The following is a 27,822-nucleotide window of genomic DNA, read 5'->3' as shown; positions in this document are numbered from 1 at the left end:
GGAACCAATACCATTAGCCCACGGAGGACATGAGTTCAAGTTAAATTACAGTGACAGAAAAAGACCAGGGCAATTACTTTGAAAAAAAAAAAAAGAGTTTTACAAAGCAGGTTTCAAAACATAATTCTTTGGCAGAGCCAATGTTTTAAAATGATTTCATTGCTCTCTCCCATCGAATGGAGAAACTTCGGTGCTGTGGTATCTGGCAAGTCCTGTCCTTTCAGGCACAGCCCAACACTTACACCAAAGTGACTTGTCCAGGGCAGGTAAGACTGGAGGAGCTGCCATCAAGCCTTCAGACCTGAAGGTTATGCTCCTGTGTGGTCTGACTTCCATGTGACAGAGGAGCATCTCTTCTTGGGTGTGGCCTTTCAGCGCTCCTAAGGTAGCCTAGGACTGCACTTCTTCACCATCTGAGCTCCCATAGCATGCTGGGAGCTCTTGTGGTCAGCTGAAACCATCAGATTCACCCCCCCGCCTCTGCTACTTGGACTGCTACATCTCAGACTATGCCAGGGCAGTATTTGATAAGAGATCATATGATTAATAGCATACATATATGATTAGCAGCATACATATTTTGCATTTTTGAATGTGGATGTATAAAATGGGTTTTTCTGGGCCACAATCTGGATGTCCTCCGTTTGAATCAAATCAACCCCTGAGACTAAAAGGTCTTGCATATTCTTCAAGCTGTTGAGGTGCAGGTCCACATGCCCTTATCCATAATGCCGAAATCCAAAAGACTCTACAAATCAAATGGTCTTTTAAGAACTCATTTGGTGGCAAAACCTGAGCCGAAGCTATTTATAGGCTATAGTCAATTCCACTTAATGTGAATATTCAGGCATTTTTATGCATATATGTTTTAATTAAAGATTTCTTCCTTGGCTGGGCGCGCTGGATCACGCCTGTAATCTCAGCACTTTGGGAGGCTGAGGCAGGCGGATCACCTGAGATCAGGAGTTCAAGACCAGCCTGGCCAACATGGTAAAACCCCATCTCTACTAAAAAATACAAAATTAGCTGGGCATGGCGGCACATGCCTGTAATCCCAGTTACTCGGGAGGCTGAGGCAGGAGAATCATCTGAGCCCGGGAGGTGGAGGTTGCAGTGAGCTGAGATCTTACCACTGCACTCAAGCTTGGGCGACAGAGCGAGACTCCATCTCAAAACAAAACAAAACAACAAAAAAGATTTCTTCATCAGTGTTCACTGAGGCTTTACCACCAAATATTCAATATACTCACTGTATTAATCTTTTTTTATTTGTTTTTATTTTTATTTATTTATTTATTTTGGACGAAGCCTCGCTCTGTTGCTCAGGCTGGAGTGCCGTGGCATGATCTCAGCTCACAGCAACCTCCGCCTCCCGGGTTCAAGCAATCCTCCTGCCTCAGCCTCCTGAGTAGCTGGGATTACAGGCATGTGCCACCATGCCCAGCTAATTTTTTTTGTATTTTTAATAGAGACGGGGTTTCATCATGTTGTCCAGGCTGGTCTCGAACTCCTGACCTTAGGTGATCCACTCCCCTCGGCCTCCTGAAGTGCTGGGATTACAGGCATGAGCCACCATGCTTGGCCCTAATCTTTTTTTAAAAAACCTGAAATCAAAAACATACCTGACCCTAAGGGTGGTAGATAAGGGATAAAGGACCTATTGTCAAAGCCCAGCGTAAGTCTAACAATAATAATAATAATAATAATAATCACAGATAATTTTCTTGCTGTGTGACATGGTATCTACTTTTGGGGCTGTAGATTAAGGCCTCTTTTATTTCTAAAAGTTCTGCGTTAACATTGAACATTGGCCAATCTAGATTATTTCTAAAGTCCTTCCAAAGACCTAGAGATAGAGGCCGCCAAGATTCCCTGTCATTTCCCACTTAAAGAGAAATATTCAAGATCTGTGAATATCTGTGGCCATCTCGGGAATTCTGTGACACTTTTTGGCACTCTGACTTGAAGTATTTAATAGATTTATCAGCACACAGAAAATTAAATTGGAAGGCTTTCCTCTTACACGTCTATCAAGTTAAAACTTTTCGGGATAAAATTTTTATCAGTTTTAGTAATATTCATGTTATGAAATGGAACATAAATGCAATTGAAACTTAATTTTTTTTTTGTAGAGACAGGGTCTCATAATGTTGTCCTGGCTGGTCTCAAACTCCTGGCCTCAAGTGATCGTCCTGATTCAGCCCCCCCAAAGTATTGTGATTATAGGTGTGAGCCACTGTAGCTGGCCAAAACATTTTATTCTGTAGTCTCTACAAATTGTCTTTAAAAGTGTGAATGGTAAGTTAAATTCTTGCATGACTTTTCTACCCAAATAAAATTACTTAAGGAAAAATTTCCCCTCCCATCTGTGTGGGCTCAAATGGTGCATCTTGTAAGTAATACCCTTGCTTACTCAGAACACTCAGCTGAGTCAGGGAGATTCTACACAAAGGTGTTTCACTGGTTTTATTTCACAAGGAAACAATATGAAGCGAAGCCAATCTATTCCTTCTGTGGCTTTAAATGCTCCCGATCTCTCAGCTGTGAAATAGTGATAGCATTGTCCAGATCTTCCAGGGTCGTTGTGTTAGAGATAATTTTTATAATTTGCCAAAGCACAAGAGGGCCCTGAGTAAAGAATGTGTATATGGGTATCTTTGTATGTTTATAATTACCATTTCCATCAGGAAGAACAGCAAGACTTCACTTAATCTAAAATATTCGTGGAGTTAAAATGTAGGGAATAGAGAACTACGATCTCTCTTCCACCAGCCAGAAGTGGAAAATAAAGGAAGATGCTAAGAGGAAAGCTGGGCGGTTTGATCTCATCTGAGAGGAGTTCTTGGCTGAGGAAGCAGGAGACGTCCGACAACTGGCTGCGGAACCTGGCAGTGACGTCAGAAGAGCTGGGGAGCGAGCCCTAGGACCAGCATTTAATTTATTTGAAGGTGTCAGAAGCTGAGGTTGCAGAATTGGGTCCTTTTAGCAGCTACCGCCCCTGGATGTAGTTTGTGAGAGGACGGGGAATAAAGAGAAAGCAGACCCCGACCGGGCACAGTGGCTCACACTTGTAATCCCAGCACTTTGGGAAGCCGAGGCAGGTGGATTGCCTGAGGTCAGGAGTTCGAGACCAGCCTGGCTAACATGGTGAAACCCCATCTCTACTAAAAATACAAAAATTAGCCAGGCGAGATGGTGTGTGCCTGTAGTTCCAGCTACTAGGGAGGCTGAGGCAGGAGAAAAATCGCTCCAACCGGGGGGGGGGGGGTTGCAATGAGCTGAGATCGCACCACTGCAACTCTAGCCTGCGTGACAGAGTGAGACTCTGTCAAAAAAAAAAAAAAAAAAAAAGAGAGCGAGAAAGCAGACTCCACAAGCTGACGTGGAAATGAGTTTATACTTATGATGCTTTCAGTACCCTCGATCTATCCCTGGTATAGGCAACAAAATTAATTCCCTCCTTTTAGTTATTATCCTTTTATACACCCTTGGGACAGCCAGGGCTGCTGGCTTCTGTGGCAGTGAATTTCCCCTAGAAGGGGGCTTGGACAGTACACGTTCCCAGTGGCTCATCAGAAGTACTTTCTGCAAGGGGATTCTGTGGAACCTCAGGAGGTATGCCTGGAGAAGCCACGGAAGCCCCAGGTGGCCCCTACTACTAAGGACACTGGTTTCTAGCCTGTGAGTCTCCTTTAGGTTCAGTGAGCTTCATGTTCACCAGGAAGGAAGGCACGTTTTTTTCCTCCTTCCTTCTCTTCCACTCCCCTTTGAGAAATGAAACCATCTGAGGAAAAAGAAGGCTGGGCTTTGTAATATGGGTCAAACCAAATGGTGACTCTCAAGACTGAGCATACATTATATTCACCAGGGAAGGGTTTTTTTTTTTGTTTTTGTTTTTTTGTTTTTTTTTTTGAGACAGGGTCTCACTCTTGCCCAGGCTGGAGTGCAGTGGCACGATCATGGCTCACTGAAGCCTTGACTTCCTGGGCTCAAGCAATCCTCCCACCTCAGCCTCCTGAGTAGCTGGGACCACAGGTGTGTGCCACCACGCTTAGCTAATTTTAAAAATTTTTTGTAGAGACTTGCTATATTGCTCAGGCTGGTGTCTAACTCCTGAGCTGAAGCGATCCTCCTGCCTTAGCCTCCCAAAGTGCTGAGATTACAGGCATGAGCCACTGTGTCTAGCTGACTGGAGAAGCTTTTAAAATAGACTGACATACATCTCCCGCTGCACAACAGCTAAGTCAGAATCTTGGAGGTAGGGAGTATGGATTCTGTCTTTCCAGTTCTCTACAATAACCTGAGGTGTGATGACATGAGCCATTTTGCACACCACTGGATACCCGAAAATGCTACAAACACCTATTCAGCCCCTCATTATGCCTGTCTGTCACAGGGAGGCTGGAAACCTATATAGCTAAGTAAAGGGACTGTGTGTGCTGTTCATCAAGGGAACATGTGACTTCCACACATGCTGGACACCAGAGATGAGGCCCAAGCTGGTGCAGGGCCCACATGGAGGTAAGGATCACATGCTTGATTGGGAGGGAAAGTCAAGTGGAAAATGGCAAGAAGAGGAGGAACTGGGAGAAGCAAAACAAGGTGAAGATAAATTTAATAATTTTCTTTAAATAAATTTGTTATGCTAAAAAAAAATCTCTAGTCATTTTCTAGAGACTTCTTTTTGCCTTAGGGATTCTTTATAGTTCCTCTCCATGTAACATATTGGGTAATACTTGTGGTTCTGAAATAAAATGCAAGCGGGGGGCGTACACAAAAAACTTACCACTGAATCAAGGGACCAACTGTGCAGACATTATGTAACGGTAATATTCTATCGTTCTGAACATGGCACTTGTGAATCAATAATTTTAGAATATTTTAGAAAGGACATTAAAAAAATCACATAGGAAACAAAGTTAAAATTTAGAAAAAAGTAGAATATCTTATTCCATCTTCTAAGCACCTCAAGCCTAAACAAAACACACAGAATGAAATTTTAATGATGCCCGTTAAGCCTATTTGAACACAAATTCTATCTGGCCCCCATAAACGGATGTTCAGGTGTTCAGGCAATCAACTCCTTGGTTCTCCAATCTGAAATGTTCAAAGGAAGGAGGTAGAACTTGGGCAGGTTTAAAGCATGTAGCTCTGTTGAATCACTTCTAACCACCCCGCCCCCAGCTGATGACCAATTTTTACACTGACCACAGCTGAAAATGTAAATGCAAATAAAAAGCTTGAGATGTTAATGGACGAGGTGTATTAAAATAAAATCAAAAATAGAAATATTAGGTATATACACAACAGCATAAGTGAAACACATCATGTGATACAGAAGTTTCCATTCAAAGCTTACAGGAGAAAAATTTAGTGAACAGAACCGCTTGAACCTCCTGCCACCATGGCTTATTAGAGCCTCGTAGTCACTTATGTTCCTTCATATCCTTGGGTATAAATAGTCTCATACACATGCTACACAATTTAGAAAAGATTGCTGAATCATAAAAATAGCCCCGAATGTGGCACTTTAGCTTTCTAGAGTACAACTAAAATTAATACTTGATCTTTAACATAATGTTCAAATCTTTGAAGCAACAAAGGAAACTCTTATGTTTTAGAAGGCCCTATAAGGTTCTTCAGAGATTAGAATCTTAGTTCTTCCAAACTACATTGTCAAAACAAATCTGGATATAGGAAATTGTGGAAATGAAAAAGCTGGACTCTTAAAAATATTCCTTCTAAACACAGAGCAGTTTCTGAGGCTCTTCTCCCTTTCCTGGGAGGTCCAGGTGAGCCCGGTGCCTTCGGGTGAGCAGACAGGGCAGCTGTGTGTGCTCACGGGCTCCTCCTGCTGGAAGAGAGAGAGAGATGTGCACGCCACTCCTATGGCATGTCTAGCAGGTCTGAGCAGTGTTCATAGAAGAAAAATGTTTTAACAGTCTCAGATTTTGGGAGGTAGGGGGAAAAAAAATCATTGAAATCTGGGAAAGACATTTTTAAGCTGCTGACTTCACCTGCAAAATCTAACAGGTTGGATTAGTTTTTTTTTTTTTTTTTAAACAAGTAAGCCAAAGCATAGAGAAAATACAAAGAAATGTCATGCTATGTATCCGGTTATTTTAGCTTTATAAATGAGTTTAGTTCTGCAATTATTGGGGATTCATTGCAATGGTCTCTGAAACTTTGAGTCCTATGTCCAATTGTAAACATAGAGCTAGTTGGGTGCATTTTTGGAGAGAATAGATGTTTTCTTCTCAAATGGCTGCACTCAGATATTGTCAAGCAGAGCAAGATTACCAGCTGCTGAGGACAAGTCCGAGTTGCAACTGAGTGGAGCATCCATCTAAGAGTACAGAATACTTTCCCATTTAGAGGGTGTTCTTCCTGAGTAATTTAGCCTCTATTTCAGGATCCAGGCACGGCAGATGATCCCCGCACATGAAATCATAAGTGCAACCAGTGATGGTTACTTTTCCTCTCTAAATGAGGCAGCCACCCCTGCCAAATGGACGGGTCTCCCTGTGCTCTAAGGCTGCTGCTGGTATTGCCCTTCCGTGGCTGTGTAGAAATCATCCAGGACGCTCTGTAAGTAATCAAACGTTGGTCTCTCTTCTGCCTTTTCTTTCCAGCACATTTTCATAATGTCATAGAGCTCATCTGGGCAGTTCTCCACACGGGGCATCCTGTAGCCCTGGGAAAGGGCGGTCATCACGTCGGCATTAGTTCTCCCTAGGGTGGAAAAAAACAAAAAGAACAAAAACCCATGCCGTTTAGAAACCTGGCAGAGGGTCAAGCACTGCAGTGGTCTTTTTGCTCCTCACATCCTGCAACCATGATTGAAACAAGCTTTACTGAGGCTGTTAGGGGTTGAACAGCATCCTCCCAAAATTCCTAGGTTGAAGTCCTAACCCCGAGTACACCTCAGAATTGACAGCACTATATTTAGAGATAAGGCCTTTATAGAGGTAACTAAGTTAAAATGAGGCCATTTGGGTAGGTCTTAATCCAATATGACTAGTATCCTTATAAGAGGAGATTAGAACACAGACTAGTACAGGGGAAAGACCATGTGAAGACACAGGGAGAAGGCAGCCATCTACAAGTCCAGGAGGGAGGCCTCAGGAGAAACCAACCTGGCCAGCACCTTGACCTTGGACTTTGAAACTCCAGAACCCCGGAAAAATAAACGTCTGTTGTTTAAATTACCCAGTGTGTTGTATTGTTATGGCAGCCCTTGCCAACTAATATAGAAGCTAAGGAAATTTCTGCAAGCAACTCAATAAATAAATTTAGCATGGAGGGGATCAAGACAGCATTCAGTTTGCCAAAATTTGTTAAGTAGGAGCCACAGCCAAGTTCTCTTTAATAACAAAAGGATATTGGACTTGCCTCACATTTCAAATAAATCACCCAAATCTAATCCTAACTCTCAACTTTAATTATGTTTGCAGGGTAGCATGCTTTCAGCTTCAACCTGTAGTATATTTATGAAAAAAATAATTTTACCACATATTATCTTATACAGACATTTTTCAAAAATTGGCTTTTCATTTAATAATTGGTATTTTCATTTACTTAAAGTCAGCATCCTTAAGTCAGCCCAACAAATTGGTTACATGCTTGCCAAATAGTTAAAAACTTAGGGATTAATTTGGAAAATAACGATGGTTCAGTTAATCTGAAGGACACTTGTCTGTAGTTTGTGCTACATATCTTGTGGATGTCACTGTCTTTTAAGAGCAAGATATTAATTGAGGAGGAAAACTGAACCCCAATCATAGTCTCAAGTGGAGCTACTTCACAGACGCAGTTAACTGTTCCAATCTGCAGTATCTGGCCAGAGTGACAGCTCACTCTGACTCTGGATTTGCATATTCCTGACCTCCAGGAGAGAAGTAAGGTGCTCATTACTCCTCTAGAGTTCTGCAAAAGGCCTGGTAATAGAGAATGTTTTTAATGTGGTCAAATGTCTCAGAGTAATTCAGAAGCTGAACTGCCAATCTTTGATCCTGAGAATAGCTTTAAAGGGTAAAAAAGATCATTATAATAATAACATTTTCCTGCATGATAAAGGAGATTAATCCTTCAATTATGTGCTCATCTAGCAGTATCTATCCACACTTGTATGTTTTGCATATTTCATGCATACCCTGTTCTGTAGGATGTGAACTTCTCTAGAGAAGACTGTATGTCATGCAAAGTATATACAATATCTGGCATATGAGAGGGGCTCCATTCCTCACAACGAATTTCCTTTCCATAGCTATCTCTTTTTCAAAGCTGTAGATTATACCATCAGTGGTCACTGGAAGGATTCTAAATAAGTGGCAGCTTCAGGGGAAATGGTTTTTTACCAGATTTGAAACAGAACCTTCTTTTGAATGTATTTTCTAATCAGTGTTTTTCAAATTGCGGGGCACTATCCGCATTTGGGATCAACAATTTGGGATCAACAAATTGATTTTTTTAGGGTACTACCAGTATTTTCTTTTCTTTTTTTTTCTTTTTTTTTTCTGAGGCAGAGTCTCCCTCTTTCACCTAGGCTGGAGTGCAGTGGAGCGATCTTGGCTCACTGCAACCTCCGCCTCCCAGGTTCAAGCGATTCTCCTGCCTCAGCCTCCCAAGTAGCTGGGATTACAGGTGCCCACTACCATGCCCGGCTAATTTTTGTATTTTTAGTAGAGACGGGGTTTCACCATGTTGGCCAGGCTGGTCTCAAACTCCTGACCTCAAGTCGTCTGCCTGTCTCAGCCTCCCAAAGTGCTGGATTAAAAGCGAGAGCCACCGCATCCAGCCAATTACCAGTATTTTTAAAAATGAATTATAACAGAATAAAACAGAAAAGGTCAGAAAGCACTGCACACAGGAAAGGTCAATATGGTTTTATGAAACGTTTGCTTTATGTACAGAGTAGGTTTCTATGTATTTCCCACAATGGCTTATGGCCAATAAACTTTGAGATCCTCTGCCTTTAACTTACCTTTTTTCATCTAAGGACACAGTGACCTTTCCTGAATTTAAACCGCTGAAAGAAGACATGATCATTTCTGTCTTGGAAGAGCCCTTGTTTTTGAAATTGAAAGATCTAAGCAAACTTTATAATGATTCAGATCTCTTGAGAATTATTTATACAGCGAATCCATTTTCCTGAGTCTAATTCTGAAACACTATCTTCAAATATTTGTGTGACTAGAATTTTCTAACTAAAAGACTTCATTTGATTTTCATTGCTTAAAGCGAAAGACAGATTTGTATCATCCTCTTTATTTGGGAGTTTTAGACTCCACAAAATGATATGGCCTCAGCATTGCTCTGGCTCTTATAACTTGGATAAATTTCAGAAGAAAGATCTGTGTATACTTCTGCTTTCTTGGGTGAAATTCTGGGATCGTGGTGGGAGGACTAACATCCAGTATGATATAAATAGCAATTGGACCTGCACACTCAGTTTGGAATATCTCTTTCACTTCCTTCCTGGAGATCCCTCATTTGCATAAAAGGTCAGAATGCAGCCACAGCGGAAGATAAAGCTTTCTAGGTCACCCTAGCCCCACAGCAGATTTTTTTTCCCTGGTTCCAGTATGTTCTCCTAGCTCTGAAGGACTCTCGATGATGCTGGTAAAGGCCGGACATGCACCACCCTGTTTGGGGAATTCGACTTGATAAGAAGAATTGGAAGAAGGGAATCTGAAGCCTATCTTTTTATGTACAAGGAAAGCAATAAATAAAATCCGCTATTAAATGACAAGTCTTGTGAAAGAAAGAAATAGAAGAGGAGAGGGACCTCAACCAGACCCTAAGATTACATGTGATAGTTGGTGTTGGCCTGTCGCTAAGTTAAAGAAAGTAAACACCCATTGGCTGGTGATCCGCTTAGAAGGCACACGGTTTCACTTTCCATCCTTCCTCCTTTCAACAAACACTTACTGAGTGCTCACTACGGGTCATGAACTAGCACTGAGCTCTGAGACATGCAGAGATAGTTAAGACAGAGCATCATCCTCAAATGGCACACAGCCCAGTCAGGACAATGCCCTCACTAGAAGGAGGTGGTGGGGAGCAGAAGGTGGCATCTGGAGTGGGTAGAAATCAGCAGAGACTACAAGTTGGTAAAGAAGCAGAAGAAGGAGAAAAATGTGGTACAGTAGAGAAAAGGAACAGATAGCTAGTGACAGGGAGGAGCACAGCTGTACCACAAACTATGACAGTCTTCAGTCACACAGGGCCCTTTGTGTGTATGTGTATCAGGAAGAGCTAGATACCCTGGGAGTACAGTCTCCCACCCAATCATACTCCTTCCAAAAGGGCAAATTATTATTACTATTATTATTTTCTGAGCTTTGCTTGTGACCAAGGTGAGTGTTTGCAGCAGGACAAATTTCTTGATTCTAATTCAGCTGGCATTAAGATGTTAGATATATCTGGTCAGAAACAGCCAGAAAATACATGATGCTTCAGAAAATTTTTTCACTTTCAAACCTTTTGCTTTATATAAACAAAGCAAAACAAGACCCCAACCAGGACCCCAACAAGACACCCCCACCTTTTTTTTGAGACAGGGTCTCACTCTGTTGCCCAGGCTGGAGTACATGGTGCAATCATGGCTCACTGCAGCCTCAAACTCCCTGGGCTCGGTGATCCTCCCACCTTAGCCTCCTGAGTTGCTGAGACTACAGGTGCGTACCACCATACTCTGGTAATTTTAAAATTATTTTGTAGAGGCAGGGTTTTGCTATGTTGCCCAGGCTGGTCTCAAATTCCTGGCCTCAAGCAATCCACCTGCCTTGGCCTCCCAAAGTGCTGGGATTACAGGCATGAGCTACCATGCCCAGTCAGACCCCTCTTTTTTTCTGTATAAAATTGATAGAGAAATATAATCATAGTTTTGGTTTTAAGATAATGAAGTAAAGATCTTTTGCCTCCTCCTCACTATTTTCTTTTTTCTGTAATTCATCCCAAAACAAAAAAGAGAACAAGAAATAGAAACTTAAACTCCATCTCTGATGATGCTAAGAGACATCTGGCAGCCAGAGGAAGAAGTGGTCTGAGCCAAGAGGAAGAAAGCGTAATCAACGTGCCTGCAGAGAGGGGCACTGACAACGGGCAAGGCGGCCCATCCCAACTCAGCCCAGGAAGGCACACACTGTGTGGTCAGCATATACCATGAGGGAGGGAGGCCAGCGCCGAGGGCAGGACAGTACCTGGAGCCCATAGTACCAGTGCCCAGGCAAATGCTGGAAGAAACAATGGAGAAGCTTCATGCAGGGAATGCTGGGCCCAAGTGGAGGTGGGGAAAGTGTCGTATGGAAGACCAGGAGTGAGAAGAAAGACTGAAGACATGGGCCACACCATGCATGGACCTTGAGGGTTATGCTGAGTGAAATAAACCAGACATTAGGGCAAAACTGTATGACTCTCCTTATAGGATGTCTCTAAAGTAGAGACTGAGAACACTGGTTGCCTATGGGGAGAGAATTGTGTGGCTGGGAATAGAGTGGGGGACCTTTCAGCTTACACCTCTTTGTATCTCTTGAATTTAACACCATGTGGCTGGCTGGGCGTGGTGGCTCACACCTATAATTCCAGCACTTTGGGAGGTTGAGGAGGGAGGATCAGTTGACCCAGGAGTTAGAAACCAGCCTAGGCAACACAGTGAGACCCTGTCTCTACAAAAAATTTATAAATTAGCTGGGTGTGGTGGCATGCGCCTGTAGTCCTAGCTACTCAGGAGGCTGAGGCAGGAGGATCACTTGAGCCCAGGAATTAAAGGCTACAGTGAGCTATGATCATGCTACTGCACTCCAGCCCGGGTGACAGAGCAAGACCCTGTCAAATAAATAAATAAATGAAAAATAACAGTATGTGGCCATATCCTTATCTAATAATAAGTGGAAAAAACTTAATTAAGAGATAAAAGTTATGAGTAAAATATTTAGAACTATATGCAGCAAACGCTAGAATAAGGAATCAAAATTCCCGAAAGTAGATTACTTTGAGGAACACCCGCAGGCATGGGCAATTTTTCATTAGAAGTCTTTTTGTGGCTGCACACGGTGGCTCATGCCTGTAATCCCTGCACTTTGGGAGGCTGAGGTGGGTGGATCACCTGAGGTCAGGAGTTCAAGACCAGCCTGGTCAACATGGTGAAACCCCGTCTCTACTAAAAATACAAAAATTAGCTGGGCATTGTGGTGCACACCTGTAGTCCCAGCAACTCAGGAGGCTGAGGCAGGAGCATTGCTTGAACCCGGGGGATGGAGGTTGCAGTGAGCCGATATCACACCACTGTACTCTAGCCTGGCTGACAGAGCGAGACTCTGTCTCAAAAAAAAAAAAAAAAAAGAAGAAGTCTTTCTGTACTACATTTTTAATGTGCATATATTACTTAGATAAGAATAAAATATTTAGGCCGGGCGCGGTGGCTCACACCTGTAATCCCAGCACTTTGGGAGGCCAAAGCAGGCAGATCACCTGAGGTCGGGAGTTCAAGATCAGCCTGACCAACGTGGAGAAACCCCATCTGTACTAAAAATACAAAATTAGCTGGGCATGGTGGCACATGCCTGTAATCCCAGCTACTAGGGAGGGTGAGGCAGGAGAATCGCTTGAACTCAGAAGGAGGAGGTTGCAGTGAGGTGAGATGGCGCCATTGCACTCCAGCCTGGGCAACAAGAGTGAAACTCCATCTCAAAAAAAAAAAAAAAAAAAGAATAAAATATTTAATAACAATATCATTGTAAAAAAATTAGAAATTTCAGAAATTCATCAAGAAGAAAATTAATATAACCTATTATCTCTTGACCCAACACTAACATTTCAGTATATTATCTTAGTATTTCTATCTCCTCTAAAAGTGAGTTTGCCTTATATGTGACTTTCTTTTTTCTTTTTCCTCCTTTCTTTTATTTCCTTTTTATTTTACAAAGCTAAGTATATGATATGACTTCTTCTTTTTTTTTTTGAGACAGAGTCTCGCTTTGTAGCTCAGGCTGGAGTGCAGTGGCGCATCTCGGCTCACTGCAACTTCTGTCTCCTGGGTTCAAGCATTCAAGTGATTCTCTGCCTCAGCCTCTCAAGTAGCTAGGATTACAGGCGTTGGCCACCACGCCGGGCTAATTTTTTTTGTATTTTTTGTAGAGACAGGGTTTGGCCATGTTGTCCAGGCTGGTCTCGAACTCCTGGCCTCAAGTGATCCACCCAAGTTGGGATTACAGGCATGAGCCACCACACCTGGCCTGTATAGCTTCTAAAGTACTTTAAAAACAAACAACACAGGTTGAGTGAGGTGGCTCGTGCCTGTAATCCAAGCACTTTGGCAGGCCAAGGCGGGAGGATCCCAAGGTCAGGAGATCGAGACCATTCTGGCTAACACGGCAAAACCCTGTCTCTAGTAAAAATAAAAAAAAAATTAGCTGGGCGTGGTGGCGGGCACCTGTAGTCCCAGCTACTTGGGAGGCTGAGGCAAGAGAACGGCATGAACCCGGGAGGTGGGGCTAGCAGTGAGCCGAGATCGCGCCACTGCACTCCAGCCTGGGCAACAGAGCGAGATTCTGTCTCAAAAAAAAAACAAAAAACAAAAAACAAAAACATAGCCAGCAGTTTACTGCGTAAAGAAAGTACTTTCAGATAATTCCATTCATCGTGGATTCTCTCCCATATGCAGTTTTATAACCGTGTGGAAAATGGCATATTTTGGCAATGTTTACCGATTTCTGTGCTATGAATCAAGTCTTCTCATGTGAACTAAATAGGATTGCTTGATTATGTTTATAACCCTAATGCTAGAGGCTCTCGTCACATACAACTCTCGTGACTAAAAAATTTACTGATCCCGATCTCCTGAAGATATCTCACATCCCCAGTCCTTCCAGGGACAAGCCAATCAAGGAACAGACTAGTCGACGGATTCTGGTGTGTTCTTCCATATAGAGAGAAACATATTTTTATGATTCTCACCATTTTTCTACTGGTTCTCTTTTTAATTTAATTTAATTTAATTTGATTTAATTTAATTTAATTTTTGAGATGGAGTCTCCTTCCTGTCGCTCAGGCTAGACTGCAGTGGTGCAATCTTGGCTCACTGCAACCTCTACCTCCTGGGTTCAAGCGATTCTCCTTCCTCAGCCTCCGGATTACAGGCGTGCACCACCACACCTGGCTACTTTTTATTTTTATTTTATTCTTTTTTTTTTTTTATTTTTTTAAGATGGAGTCTCGCTGTGTCACCCAGGCTGGATTGCAGTGGTGCAATCTCAGCTCACTGCAAGTTCCGCCTCCCAGGTTCATGCCATTCTCCTGCCCCAGCCTCCCGAGTAGCTGGGACTACAGGCGCCTGCCACCACGCCTGGCTAATTTTTTTTATTTTTAGTAGAGATGGGGTTTCACCATATTAGCCAGGATGGTCTTGAGCTCCTGACCTTGTGATCCGCCCACCTCGGCCTCCCAAAGTGCTGGGATTACAGGTGTGAGCCACTGCACCCAGCCTAATTTTTATATTTTTAGTAGAGGTGGGGTTTCGCCATGTTGGCCAGGCTGGTCTCGAACTCCTGACCTCAGGTGATCCACCTGCCTCAGCCTCCCAAAGTGCTAGGATTACACGTGTGAGCTGCTGCGCCCAGCCAGTTCTTTTTTCAGAAAATGATTTTTCACCCCAAATATTTCCAAATCCTGGGCATTGTGCACATTGGCTGAGGGGTCTTGGGAGGCACATGGATCTGGGGCTCAGAGCAGCTTTGCCACCAGCGAGGGGCCCAATCACCTTCTCTAAGCCTCAGGGGCCATGGTAGCACATCACATGCAGCACACCACGCATATCACAAAACATTCTTTTATGAGATTATATGTTTATCAGGTGTCAGATTATATACATAATCTGACTATATAATCTTTCTCTACAGACAGATTATAGAAAGAGATGTAGGCATAGATGGAGATAGAGATATATAACATCAGACACTGGGGCTGATTAGAAATATTTTTCCTATTTTGCAGCAGTGTTAATTCATTAATCTCAGTGTCTAGAGCAGCTAGAAGATGAAATGCTGGCACTAAAGGGATTTCCTGGGACAGCCGGTCCACTGTGCAGGCAGACACCACCCAAAGGCTTTCAGCTGCCAGCTGGTCCCTGCCCCAGTTTCTCTGTGGCTCATCCCCACATGAAACAGTAGTGATGGGAGCACGCAGACTGTGTGGCTGCTCTGTCCAAAAGCCTTCCCTGGTTTGCATCTCAGCAGAGTAAGAGGGGCTGCTCTTACATGGCCAGTAAGTCTCTCCCTGAGCCACTCTAACCCCCAGCTACATAGCCTTCTTTCTCATCCATCGACTGTCTAGAGATCAAATGGCCTAGGTGCGTCATTCATTCATTCATTCATTCACCCATCCATCCATCAAATACTCACAGAGGCCCAAACCACGCTGGCCTCCTGCTCCTGTTGGCCAAGCCCATGCTCTGGCTGCTCTCCCCATGGGGACATGCAGACCTCAGAGAGCCCAAGGCTCCCTTCCTCTGTGAGTCCCTGCTGCTGCCAGGACCATGGAATAAAACCAGCAGCTCCCCACCCCCTTCTGTGAGTACTCGCCAATCCCTAAGCCACTCCACGCAGGCTCCACACTACTCTCACCACCCTACAGGCTGGCTGTGTGTTTGATAATCATCAGTCTCTCCCCACTACAATATTCACTCTCAAGGACATGGGCAGATACCATGGCATCCTAGCAGCTGAGAGTGCCTAGCATACTCAAATATTTTTTGAATAGGAGAAAGATTTAAACATTAAAAATTTAATTTTAAATTCCCCTCATGCAAATATTTTGTTAATAGTCAAACAAAAATGAAAATATGAAGGCTCTGGGAGAAATCCCTCTTTTTTTTTTTTTTTTTTTTGAGACAGAGTCTCACTCTGTCGCCATGACTAGAGTGCAGGAGTGCAGTCTCGGCTCACTGCAACCTCTGCTTCCCAGGTTGAAGTGATTCTCCTGCCTCAGCCTCCCAAGTAGCTGGGATTACAGATGCCCACCACTACGCCCAGCTAATTTTTTGTATTTTTAGTAATGACAGGGTTTCACCATGTTGGCCAGGCTGGTCTCGAACTCCTGACCTCGTGATTCACCCACCTCAGCCTCCCAAAGTGCTGGGATTACAGGTGTAAGCCACCGCACCTGGCCGAAATCCCTCTTCTTAACCATGCCAGCACAGACCATGGAAAAATGGAGGGATGGTCAGAATCTGGCTCTGCAGGCTTCAAGTGTTAGGAATCTGGAAATAAATACTGAATGATGCCCTCACTGATACCAGTATGTTAAAGAGCAGAAGGGCCTCCCACTGATAAACAAAGGTGGTTATTTCCTGAAGAGAGAGAGACTCTAGGGCACTTATTACAAAACCAAGCATCGGAAATCCTTGTCTCCATGTGGGTTTCCTCCTTCCAGTCAGGGGGACTGCCTTGGAGGAGCCCCTGTGTCTATCCATCCTCATCTCGACACCAACAACCATGCCCGGAACATTCTAGTATGTGGTGGAATTAATCAGTGCAGAACAAGAACACACACTCAAAATAAGGAGGCAAAGAAGTGTCTAAGCACTCTTAGAACAATTTATGCTAAAGATAGTGAAAATAAAAATCAAGTCTTTTTTTTGTTTCGAGATGGAGTCTCACTCTGTCGCGTAGGCTGGAGTGGAATGGCGCGATCTCAGCTCACTGCAACCTCCACCTCCCGGGTTCAAGCAATTCTCCTGTCTCAGCCTCCCGAGTAGCTGGGATTACAGGCATGCGTCACCATGCCTGGCTAATTTTGTAATTTTAGTAGAGACGGGGTTTCTCCATGTTGGTCAGTCTGGTCTCCAACTCCCAACCTCAGGTGATCCACCTGCCTCGGCCTCCCAAAGTGCTGGGATTACAGGCGTGAGCCACCATGCCCAGCCCGTGAAAATCAAGTTCTGGCTCAAAGCACTTATTCTTTGCTATCGGGTAGATGAAGTAATTATTACTTTTTAATGCCTTCATGCAACCTGACTTTTTCTCATTTATACAGCTTGATTGTAAATAGCTAAGTAAACCATACCTGGGTAGGGAATTTTCCCATAGGTGACGATTTCGTATAGGAGGATTCCAAAGGACCACACATCAGACTTAATAGTGAAACATCCAAAGTTGATTGCTTCTGGAGCCGTCCACTTAATAGGGAACTTAGCACCTAAGGAAGAAGATATGTGGTTCTTACTTGGGTATTTAAACAAAAAAGTCATGAACATGTGACCCCATACTTTCTTTTCTTTTCTTTTTTTGAGGCGGAGTTTCACTCTCGTCACCCAGGCTGGAGTGTAATGATGCGATCTCGGCTCACTGCAACCTTCACCTCCCAGGTTCAAAATAATAAAATAATAATAATCCTTGTTCAACAATGCTTAGGAATTTCAAGAAAGTGCTTGTCTCTTCCAGAAGACAGTGAGCACTGCAAAAATATTTGCTCAGCTCTCGTGGGTGAGAGCATAAGAATCCTCAGTCATAACCACGTGGGCAATCCTAGCCCAAGAAAGGCCCTGCAGTCCCGACCATGCTTGGCCCCCTGACAGTGTGCCACAGGCTGGGGAACTTAGGCCTCTCTGTGCATTTTTGGTTCATATATATAATACAGAATGTGGGAAAATAAAGAAGTAGATTTTTTGCATTATATTTAGTTCTGTGTGTATGGTAATGTTCATGTTTTAATTTGTAATTAAAAGGCTGGAATAAACAATATAGAATTAATGTTACAAATATTTTCTCCACAGCCCCGTATATTATATTCATTGTTTGAGTGAAAACTTTAACAATATAAAATAAACAAGAATCATCTTGCTGAATCTATTTGTGTTTTGCATTGCTTAACTGAAATACAACTGATAGCATTTGTAAGCCTAACAAAAGTATCATGTGGAGTTAATCAAGAGAGTACCTTCTAGAAACTATTAGAATAGAACCATAAGTAGACAATTATGGTACAGCTTAAATGTTGTACCAAATAAGTTTTTCTTAATGGTGACTATTGTAATTGCTTTGTCAAAAACAGACAAAAACAAAATAAAACACAATAATAAAACATCTAAAGATCGTTACTGCAACATACCTTCCCTTGCTGTGTACTCATTATCTTCAATTACTCTAGCAAGGCCAAAATCTGCAATTTTGCACATGAGTGACTCAGAGACCAGAACATTAGCTGCTCGCAGGTCCCGGTGAATGTAGTTCTTCCGCTCGATGTATGCCATTCCCTCTGCAATCTGAAAACAGAAATAGGCTCCCATTTTCATATGTAGGGTAGGTGACTGGAAAGTACCATCAAGGAAAACCGGAAAACTTATGAATTCCTGAAATCTTTTCATGTATACTATTTTGATCATTCAGCTTTTAAAGACAGTGGGTAATGGCAATCGCCATTTGAGCCCTTTCTAAAATAACTGACCACCCTCTGCCAAATCTCCAATAATGGTCATCTTTAAAAAAAAAAATAGGAACATGTCTTAACATTTTCTTTTTTTTCTTGAGACAGAGTCTCGCTCTTTCACCCAGGCCGGAGTGCAGTGGCGCTATCTTGGCTCACTGCAAGCTCCACCTCCTGGGTTCACGCCATTCTCCTGCCTCAGCCTCCCGAGCAGCTGGGACTACAGGCGCCCACCACCATGCCAGGCTAATTTTTTGTATTTGTAGTAGAGACGGGGTTTCACCATGTTAGCCAGGATGGTCTCGATCTCCTGACCTCGTGATCCGCCCGCCTTGGACTCCCAAAGTGCTGGGATTACAGGCGTGAGCCACCACGCCCGGCCATGTCTTAACATTTTCTAATGTGTGAAGAATCTTTTCAAGACCCTGATAAATTCATCCATGTAGATACATAGATGTTATTATGCCAGTTTCTCAAATCAGAAAACAGATGCTATGGTCTGAATGTTTGTGTCCCATTCCCCGCCCCCTACCCCAAAGTTCAAATGTTGCAATCCTGAACCCCGAGGCAATAGTATTAGGAGGCAGGGCCTTGGCAGGTGATTAGATCAGGACGGTGGAGCCCTCACGAATGGGATTAGTGCCCTTGTAAAAGAGACCCCAGAGAGCTGCCTTGCCCCTTCCACCATGTGAGGACACAGCTATATGGTGCCATCTATGAACCAGGAAATGGCCCCTCATCAGACACGAAACCTGCCAGGGCTTTCCTTGCCCCCAAACTGTGGGAAATAAATGTCTCTCGTTTAAGCCACCCAGTCTATGGAATTTTATTATGGCAGCCTGAACCAACTATGAAAATAGAGTTGGAGAAAGTGACATGTTAATACAAATAAATTATTAAGGTATCAAGAACAGGATGTCGTTTCTGTCAGGTTAATCAACAGCCCATGGAACTGGCTCTCCAAGTTCTCTCTGCACATTCCCTCCAGGACAATCACAAAGATTCACTCTTTTTTTTTTTTTTTTTTTTTTTTGAGACAGTCTCACTGTCTCCCCCAGGCTGGAGTGCAGTAGCATGATCTCAGCTCACTGCAACCTCCCGCCTCCTAGGTTCAAGTGATTCTCCTGCCTCAGCCTCCCGAGTAGCTGGGATTACAGGCACGCACCACCATGCCTGGCGAATTTTTGTATTTTTAGTACAGACGGGGTTTCGCCATGCTAGTTTTTGTATTTTTAGTAGAGATGGGGTTTCATCAGGCTGGTCTCAAATTCCTGGCCTCAGGTGATCCACTCACCTCAGCCTCCCAAAGTGCTGAAATTACAGGCATGAGCCACCACGCCCGGCAAGATTCACTCTCATGACAAAGTATGACAGCAGGAAGGAATCCAGGATTTAAACACAACAATAACATAGGGAGGCAAAACTACTACTCGTTGCTGAATAGAAAGTGTAGTATCATTCCAAAGTCAGGTTTTTAAGGAAGACATTACCAAATTATAAAGTTAAGGAGAAGGAAGGAAGAAAGGAAAGGAAGGAGGGAAGGAAGGATGGAAGAAAGCAAGCAAGGAAAGAAGGAAGGAACAAGGAAACGAAGGAAGGAAGGAAACAAGGAGAGAGGAGGAAGGGAGGGAAGTAAGAAGCAAGAAAAAGGGCAAGAAGTAAAGAAAGCCAAGTAGTAGTTTATCTGGTAAGCAGTTAGAGAAAACTCTGATTCGAATTTTTCACACAGGAATGAATGTATTCTGCCAGATTCTACCTTGAATTGCAGGTGGCTCGGCTTGGAGGATCTGACTTTCCCCAGTCATCTGCAACAGCATCCCTGGTAATCAAGCACTTCAGGCCGCCAGTACCAGACCACGTTGCTTAGCAAAAGATTAGCTCCTTGGTATTGGGTCTGCCTTTGCTTCCCCTCTAGGCCAATCCCTGGCCTCACCTTCTGCCCCGTGGGCCTTCCCTGAGCTCCCCTTTACTCACCCTAGATGGTCCATGTGTACAAAAACCATCTGCAGCTGCTGATCACAGCTTTGTCATTATTTTTATGCTGTTTAATGCTCTCAGTGGTGTCATGTTAGCCAGTTGATAAACACCTCTAGGGCTGAAAATATCTTTTCTATTCTCACTTGTATACATTGGAGCCTTCAAACTTGTCACCAAACCTCTTATCAGAGACAAAGTAAGTCCTTTGGGAAATGGGCTGGGGTTTTCACATGACCAGAATACTATCTTGTTAGCCCACTACTACAGGGATTTGGCAGATGACATTCTCATGGTCACAAAAATCTCAAGTAAAATAATCAGTGTGGCCTACATCAGTCTCAAAGACTATTCAGTCCAGTATTTCACTTCCGAGTGGAAACAAAGAATGTGGTCCAAGCTGCTTTGCACTGCTGCCAAGGCCCCGTATGACCCGGCCCTGGCTCAGCCCTCCACCTCCTCACCACGACCCCCTCCTTTGTGCTTCTACACCCCCTGCCTCTGTGTGGAACGCTCATTCCCTCCCTGCCCCTTTCACCCGACCTATGCAGTTTGCCTGTCTCGGCTGAGATTTTACTTCTCCCGGAAGCCATGCCTGGCACACCCTCTCCTGCCAGGTGTGCATGCATCCCCAGTGCTCCCTGCTCCTCACCTGACTACCTGTCCACAATTTCTGCAGGAACATGAACCCATCCCAGCACTGAGCACAGCACAGCACTAAGCACAGCAGGAGGCTTCATTTCATGAGGGACTTGAGAAGTGGGACAGAGGCTGAGTGGAGCAGAAACCAGACGGACAGCAGGAAAAGGACAGGGCAGGTTTGGAGAGCAGTGACTTCGTGTCCCCTGCCTTTCTCCAAACTGTCACAAACCCTGAGCACTGGGGAGATGCACAACTTTTACCTGACCCTGGAAAAGATTCAAACAGCCTTGATGGGAAGTCAACAGAAGGTGGGCAGTGGTGATAACCAGGTGAGGGCAGAGCTCCCGAGCCTGACTTTCTCTAGGAAGCCTCTGCTGCCCAGAAACAGCAGGCAGTGGCATGGTGAGGGCGTCAGGAAGTTCAGGATAGCTCTTTCTAGAGTGGGCACTACTGAAACAGATGACACGGGGTGGCAATTTTGGTGGCGGCTGGGAGAGAGGAGCCCTGCCTCTGTTTCCTTTTGTCTGCTGGTAACCCAAGTTCAACAAGACTTGCTAGAAAAAGCCAGTAAAACTGGGAAAAGTGGAGAGCGAAGATCAGGCTGAGCATGTGTGAAAGAAAGGAGTGTACGATTATAACAAAGTAGGCTTTTGGCGATAGAACCACGATGCCTGGCTCAAACAGACCAGAGTTGGTTACAGGAGCCCAGATGAGACAGCAGCAATTGAGCGGTCATAGCTGACTCTGTCCCAGCCTCCCGGCTCCACTCCATGGTAGTGCAGCCTTTAAAAATTCTTAGCTCTTAGACACTTATCTACCTAACATTCCAATAATTATATATAAACTGGGCCAAGAACCCAAAGAAGCCAAAGCTGGCTGAAGTCCCAAATTGGGCCTGAAACCGCAGTTGACAATAGCAACCAGGAACCTGTGCTGCCCCTCTCCCAACGCTGTTGATCGGCCACACAGGTGGGTGTGATGGCAGGGACCCAGACTCCCACACAGCAGCAAGGACACACGTGATGATCAACTCATTACAAAAAACACTCCAGGGACTTGTTAGTAAGGCTTTTGTCACACCTACCCACATCCCGCATTTGCATAAATCTGAGTGCATTTAAAAAAATGATTCTCAGAAATAATAACAGACTTGCAACAAGCCTAGTGTATTTTGGCCTTCTTTTCCATGCCAGAGTGCTTTAAGGAGCTCAGATTCCAAACAGTAATAAAAGCGTTCACCAAGACAGGATTAGAAACAACAGCATTAGCCAAGTTGAACAAATAATGAATATGGGAGCAAAATAAAAGCTCTCAGATATGACTTGCTTTTCAGATGATAAATATCACACCTCTCCTTTTATATAAAATTAATTCATTCTCTTTATTGTTTCCCTGGTCTTTGTGTATTGTTCTTTCTTGGTTTATTTTTTTTAAAACCTTAATTTGTTGTTGTTGAAGGTGGTTTATTTACTACGGCTAAGTAAATCCAGCTCTATTTCAAACAGCAGGAAGAAATCAGAGACTCCTTTGGCTGATTGAATGTAGGGTCAACTTTTCATGGAATACCTTCTTCCTCTTCCAGGGCCATGTAGCGTTCAGCACTACAGAAAGAGCTGTCACATAAATACATAAACCAAGGCTCAGCTGTCCCCAGGGACTCCCACTTCCTATTGTTCCAGCAGCTTGGAAAGCTTGACTTCTGTGGGAGTTACATGGAGTTGGTCAAGCTTGATGAGAAGAGGATGTGTTTGATTCAGAAGATTGTTTTGTTGTTTTGTGCCCACAGACATTTTACTAAGATGATGATGATAGGTAGGTGGGTAGGTAGATGGATATTAATAATCACCATTTCCCCACCACTAATTGAACACCTACTATACAACAAACACTGCTTCACATCCTTTACACTCAATTCATGTTTCATCTTAATAGCAAATTGACCAGGTAGGTTTTACTTCCATTGTACAGATGCAAATGAGGCTTTGAGAAATTAAAGAACCAGTTGAAAGCTGCAGAGTGAAGGGGAATGCTCCCATTTACACCAGGTGTGTCCGACCTCAAAGTCCACACTTCTAACACCACACTCCAGAATGTCAGACCCACAAGAGAGCTCAGTACCAAGAGAGCTCAGTACTCATAACTAAATGCTTCTGGAACCCAAAGATTTCATTGAGAGAGTACTTCTTCTCTGAGAAGATAAAAAGAGACTTCTGAGGTTTCCTCTCATTGTTGTTAAGTACAAATTTCACCCCTCAGAAAGGGAATCACAAGCTCTCCCCAGGCCAAGTTCTGGTTCCCATTTCAGGAAGTACATGCAAAACTTTGTTTAGGTTGTCTCTGTCTAGAACATTGTTTCTCAAACTTTTTTTCATTATTATTCCTCCAGGAAGAATTACTGAATTAAAATTAAAATTTAAAGTTAAGGCATCCTTAACAGGAGAAATTAAACATGAGGAAAGAAGGTTGTATTAGGTAGGTATGAACTTTGGAGGGCCACAAACTATTGTAATATCTAAGATTTTTATCACCCCTAAGGGATCAATTTTTGCTCCCTTGGGGGCAATCTTACCCCCATTGCAAATGCATGATGCTATGGTCTGAATGTGTCCCTCCAAATTCATGTTGAAACTTAATCTCCAATGCAATCGTATTAAGAGGGGGGGCCTTTAGGAGGTGATTGGGTCATGAGAGATCCTCCCTCATGAATTGGATTAAGGCCCTTATAAAATAGGCTTCACAGAGAGTTTGACCCTTTTTTTGCCCTTCCACCTTCTTCCATGTGAGGACACAGAAAGAAGTACCTCGCCAGGCACTGTATCTACTGGCGCCTTGATCTTGGACTTCCCAGCCTCCAGAGCTTAGAGTTTGAGAAGCAGAGCACTAGATCATAGGCTTGAAAGCTTAAGCTATTTTAGGATTGCAACAAAATCTTAGTCTCAACATGTTGCCTTTGAGCAACCTCACAGGTGGACTGTTACCATCATAATGGTTGGGGAGGAAGTCCGGATGCAACTCAGCTTAACAAAAGAAGGAGTAAGATGTGCAGGGCCAGCATAAGGAGCCCAGGCAGGGAGGAGGCGGCTCCATATGGAGCTGGGGTGAGGGAAAGGGCAGGTGAAGAAGGTTTTCCAAACACCTTGGAAGAATTCCTAGCCCATCAACTGTTTGGAACACATGGCTTGAGCTTGTTTTTCCTGCAACTTAGGTCAGGACCCTGTGGGCCTCATGGCTTGGAGGCAGGGGATACAGGGTCAGGCCTCAGCTCCTCTCCCTCTCTATCATGGCTCTGGGCCCAGAGACATTACTCACAGGGCTTGGGAAACCGATACAATCTTTTGGTTCTAAACCAAATGAGGAGATTCTCTCCATCTTAGGCCGTGTGATTCTCATTATAATGTCAGGCCCAGGGGTGAACAAAGACAAGAAAACCCCAACTTTCTAAACCACCTGCCGACACCAAAGAACTAATTTAAACTGTCTCTTTCACCCAGTGCTGATGTCTAACTCTGTCTTAGAAAGTTGATGTGTGAAGCTACTGGAAATCTGAAATAAAAAGCATCCCTATTACCAAAAATGAGACTAATCACGTAAAGAGATGATGTCAGTGAGGTTTCCATACTCTTGACTTAAGCTGAGATGTGCTGATGCTTCTTGTGCTCTTTGATTCAAATAGCATGGCCAATGCACATTTTTTAGTTTCTTTTTTTGCCTTCAGTGAAAACATATGATGGTATTTTCTACCTGTGCTGTTTCTGTGTTTTTCATTTTCATTTTTAAAAAGCGGTTTACTGAGCACAGGGACAAGGGAGCCTGTGGGGGTGCACCATGACCAAAACTCTGAGTGTGGAGCAAGGTGATTGTTTCCTGAAAACGCCTGTGCCTGAAGCCGATGACAAAGAAGACCATGCTGAGCCCACTGCTGTTCTGGGAGGAGGCACAGAACTACTGGGTCAGAGAGCAAATCCTGGGGGTGGGGGGTTCTGGTGAAACTCTCGGCATCTTGTACACAATGAAAAGTCTAGGTGCACAGAACATATTAATAATAATGCTTCCTGAGTTAATGGGCAGGCTTATCTTGTTTGGCTGGATAGATAGACTTCCAGTCATCTAGAGTGGACTTTGTAATATACAATGAGAAGAAAAGGAGCTAGTCACCAAGTGTCTGCCTCTTCCTCCACTGCCAGTCAGCTGAACAGATGCCTTCCATAAGTCAGGGCTTTGAGGCAGCTAGAGGCACAAGTGGACCAGAGAAAGAGAGAAGTAAGGTCTTACCCAATGTTCTGACCCCAAAGGGGCAGGACTTTCTCCCCCACTGCTGGTGTGAAACAGGAAGTGTCAACCCTTCAACAAAGATACCCTTGGGGCCACAGCAGGTGAGAAAAGGTGCCACTTCCTCCAGGTGGAGGCAACCCAGCTGTCAGGGCTGGTGGCAGAGTGGGATCAGGGATAGACCTCAGACCCCGAGCAGCATCTCAGAGGCCACTATGGACACAGCTGCTTAAGTTGACATGGTAGTACTGCCGGCGTGTCTCTATTTGTTGGTATATTCACATCTCTAGTATGATTTCACACACACAGACACCCTTAAATAGGCACACACTTAAGCTGGGCAGAGTGGGGACAGAATACAAAATTTAGAGTCCTATTTACTTTGCAAATAACTTTTTCCCCAGGGTATGAGGTTTAAAATATGTAAAACAAAATTAAAATTCTAAGCCTCTTAACCAACTGGGTAGACCCTCCCCTTGGCCCAGGGGATTTCAAAGAAACCTGAAAAACTAGTTCAGGCCATGATGAGAAGGGGGAACTGGACATGACTCATTATGCCCTTCTCCCTTTTGGAGTGTAGACACCAATGACCAGCATTTACATTAAAATAGAGATCCTGAGACTGATAAACAGACTCTTTGTAGCAATAAGATACCAAATTCCAACCAGACTTTAGTATAACATCACATGACAGATAACACGTTCTAAAGAAGATCAAAGTATTTTACCTTAAAATATATTTCTTTGACAAATTTTGAAACGGCCCTGCAAAGCCATCTTTTATGGGGAAATTTATATTCTATAGAGAATCCCATTCCCTTTCCAGGTCTTTTCCTGATCCAGGAGAGATTTAACTGACACCTTTTAAGGTCCCATAAGAGACATTCACATCTCTTCTCTCTGAGGCCTGCTACCTAAAGTCTTTATCTACATAATAAGAACCTTTGCTTCTACAACCACCACTTCCCATACCTTAACTCAAGCTTACTACAACTCTTCAGGCAAAGCTTAACTCCTTCAACCAGGCCAATCAGGACTTTTTTTTTTTTTTTTGGAGGCAGAGTCTCACTCTATCACCCAGGCTGGAGTGCAGTGGCACAGTCTCAGCTCACTGCAACCTCCACCTCCTGGGTTCAAGCGATTCTCCTGCCTCAGTCTCCTGAGTAGCTGGGACTACAGGTGTCTGCCACCATGCCTGGCTAATTTTTATATTTTTAGTAGAGACAGTGTTTTGCCATGTTGGCCAGGCTGGTCTCAAACTCCTGACCTCAGGTGATCCACCCACTTCGGCCTCCTAAAGTACCGGGATTACAGGCATGAGCCACTGTGCCTGGCCAATCAGGAAATTTTTGAATCCACTTATGGCCTGGAAGCCTCCCCTCCCAGCTTCAAGACATCCCGCCTTCCTGGGTTGAACCAATGTACACCTTCTGTGTACTGATTTATGTCTTTGCCTATAACTTCTGTCTCCCTAAAATGTGTAAGATCAAGCTGTATCCCAGCCACCTTGGACACATGTTCCCAGGATCTCTGGTGGCTGTGTCATGAGCCATGGTCCTCAACCTCGGCAAAATAAACCTCTAAATTGATGGAGACCTGCCTCAGATGGTTTTTGGTTTGGTTAAATTAGACCAAAGTTTTAGAAACATTTGAGTGGAATGCACTCATTTAAATTCCCTCTCCTCTAACAGTGTTAAAGTAGAAAGTCCAAGTTGCTATTTCCTGAATGGGGAGTGCCCATGTGAGTAGGCTCAGCAAGCCCTATCCACATGCACCTGCCTGGACCTTCTCGAGGAAAGGCAACTGGGCTCTCCCTCATGAGGGACTGTGGTTTTGTGTCATCAAACACACCCACTGAGAAGTGGTTGCCTATGACCACACCAGAGATGGGAAATTCCTAACCACCAAGGCCCTAGGTAATATATCAGATGGACTTATTCTATGCGGGTTTGATAGAGAGCACAATCTCAATTATGTTTTACAAATCCAAGCAGAGCTCAAATAATGCCCCTGCCTAGTAGCTTCCTAGTGATGACCATCCAGGTCATTCATCTTTTCCCGCTTTTCTCAAAGGCCCAATGAGAAGTCTGTCAACCCCAGCATCCCACACAGTGAAACCGGCTTCCAGCAAGCTCTCTCCCACCCGAGGCACAGGCTGTGAGCCATCACCAGCCTTGCTGGGCATGTGCCCTGTGGACTGTTTGCTCAGCACACATACCCGGCTGCTACCACCAGAGAACATGAGCAATGCTTTGGACAAATAATGAAGTGTTCTGTGGATGACCTCACTCTGGAAATCTTGCTTTAGTGCTCTTCTGTTCATCCTAATTACTATCGCTTTTTGAGAAATTGGCAAAGACAAGCAAGGCTATCTTGCTCGGTGAGTTTTTTGTTTTTTTGGGTTTTTTTTTTCACTTTAATGAGAAGAACCCCCATTTCTGTCAGATGACTGAGGGAAAAAAGGGATCAAAGGAACCTCACTGAAGGGCTGAATGTGATCTCTCAAGCAAAGCT

At 43.9% G+C, this 27,822-nt stretch overlaps 1 protein-coding gene across 3 annotated transcripts in view; it reads right to left on the bottom strand.

Moving 5' to 3' along the window:
* Positions 1-5,240: 5,240 nt before the first annotated feature.
* Positions 5,241-27,822, bottom strand: part of LYN (LYN proto-oncogene, Src family tyrosine kinase) — a 137,648-nt gene continuing 115,066 nt past the window's right edge. For all 3 annotated transcript variants that reach the window (XM_034966113.3, XM_034966115.4, XM_034966114.3), the window contains 3 exons: positions 18,109-18,262; positions 17,065-17,196; positions 5,241-6,732 (listed from right to left, as the gene is read on the bottom strand). In XM_034966113.3, the coding sequence (XP_034822004.1) occupies positions 6,530-6,732; positions 17,065-17,196; positions 18,109-18,262 (489 nt within the window). In that variant the 3' untranslated portion in view covers positions 5,241-6,529. The remainder of the gene's footprint in view (positions 6,733-17,064; positions 17,197-18,108; positions 18,263-27,822) is intronic.

Source organism: Pan paniscus, chromosome 7 (genome assembly GCF_029289425.2).
Source record: "Pan paniscus chromosome 7, NHGRI_mPanPan1-v2.0_pri, whole genome shotgun sequence".
NCBI lineage: Eukaryota > Metazoa > Chordata > Mammalia > Primates > Hominidae > Pan > Pan paniscus.
This window is presented reverse-complemented; position numbering and strand designations above follow the sequence as displayed.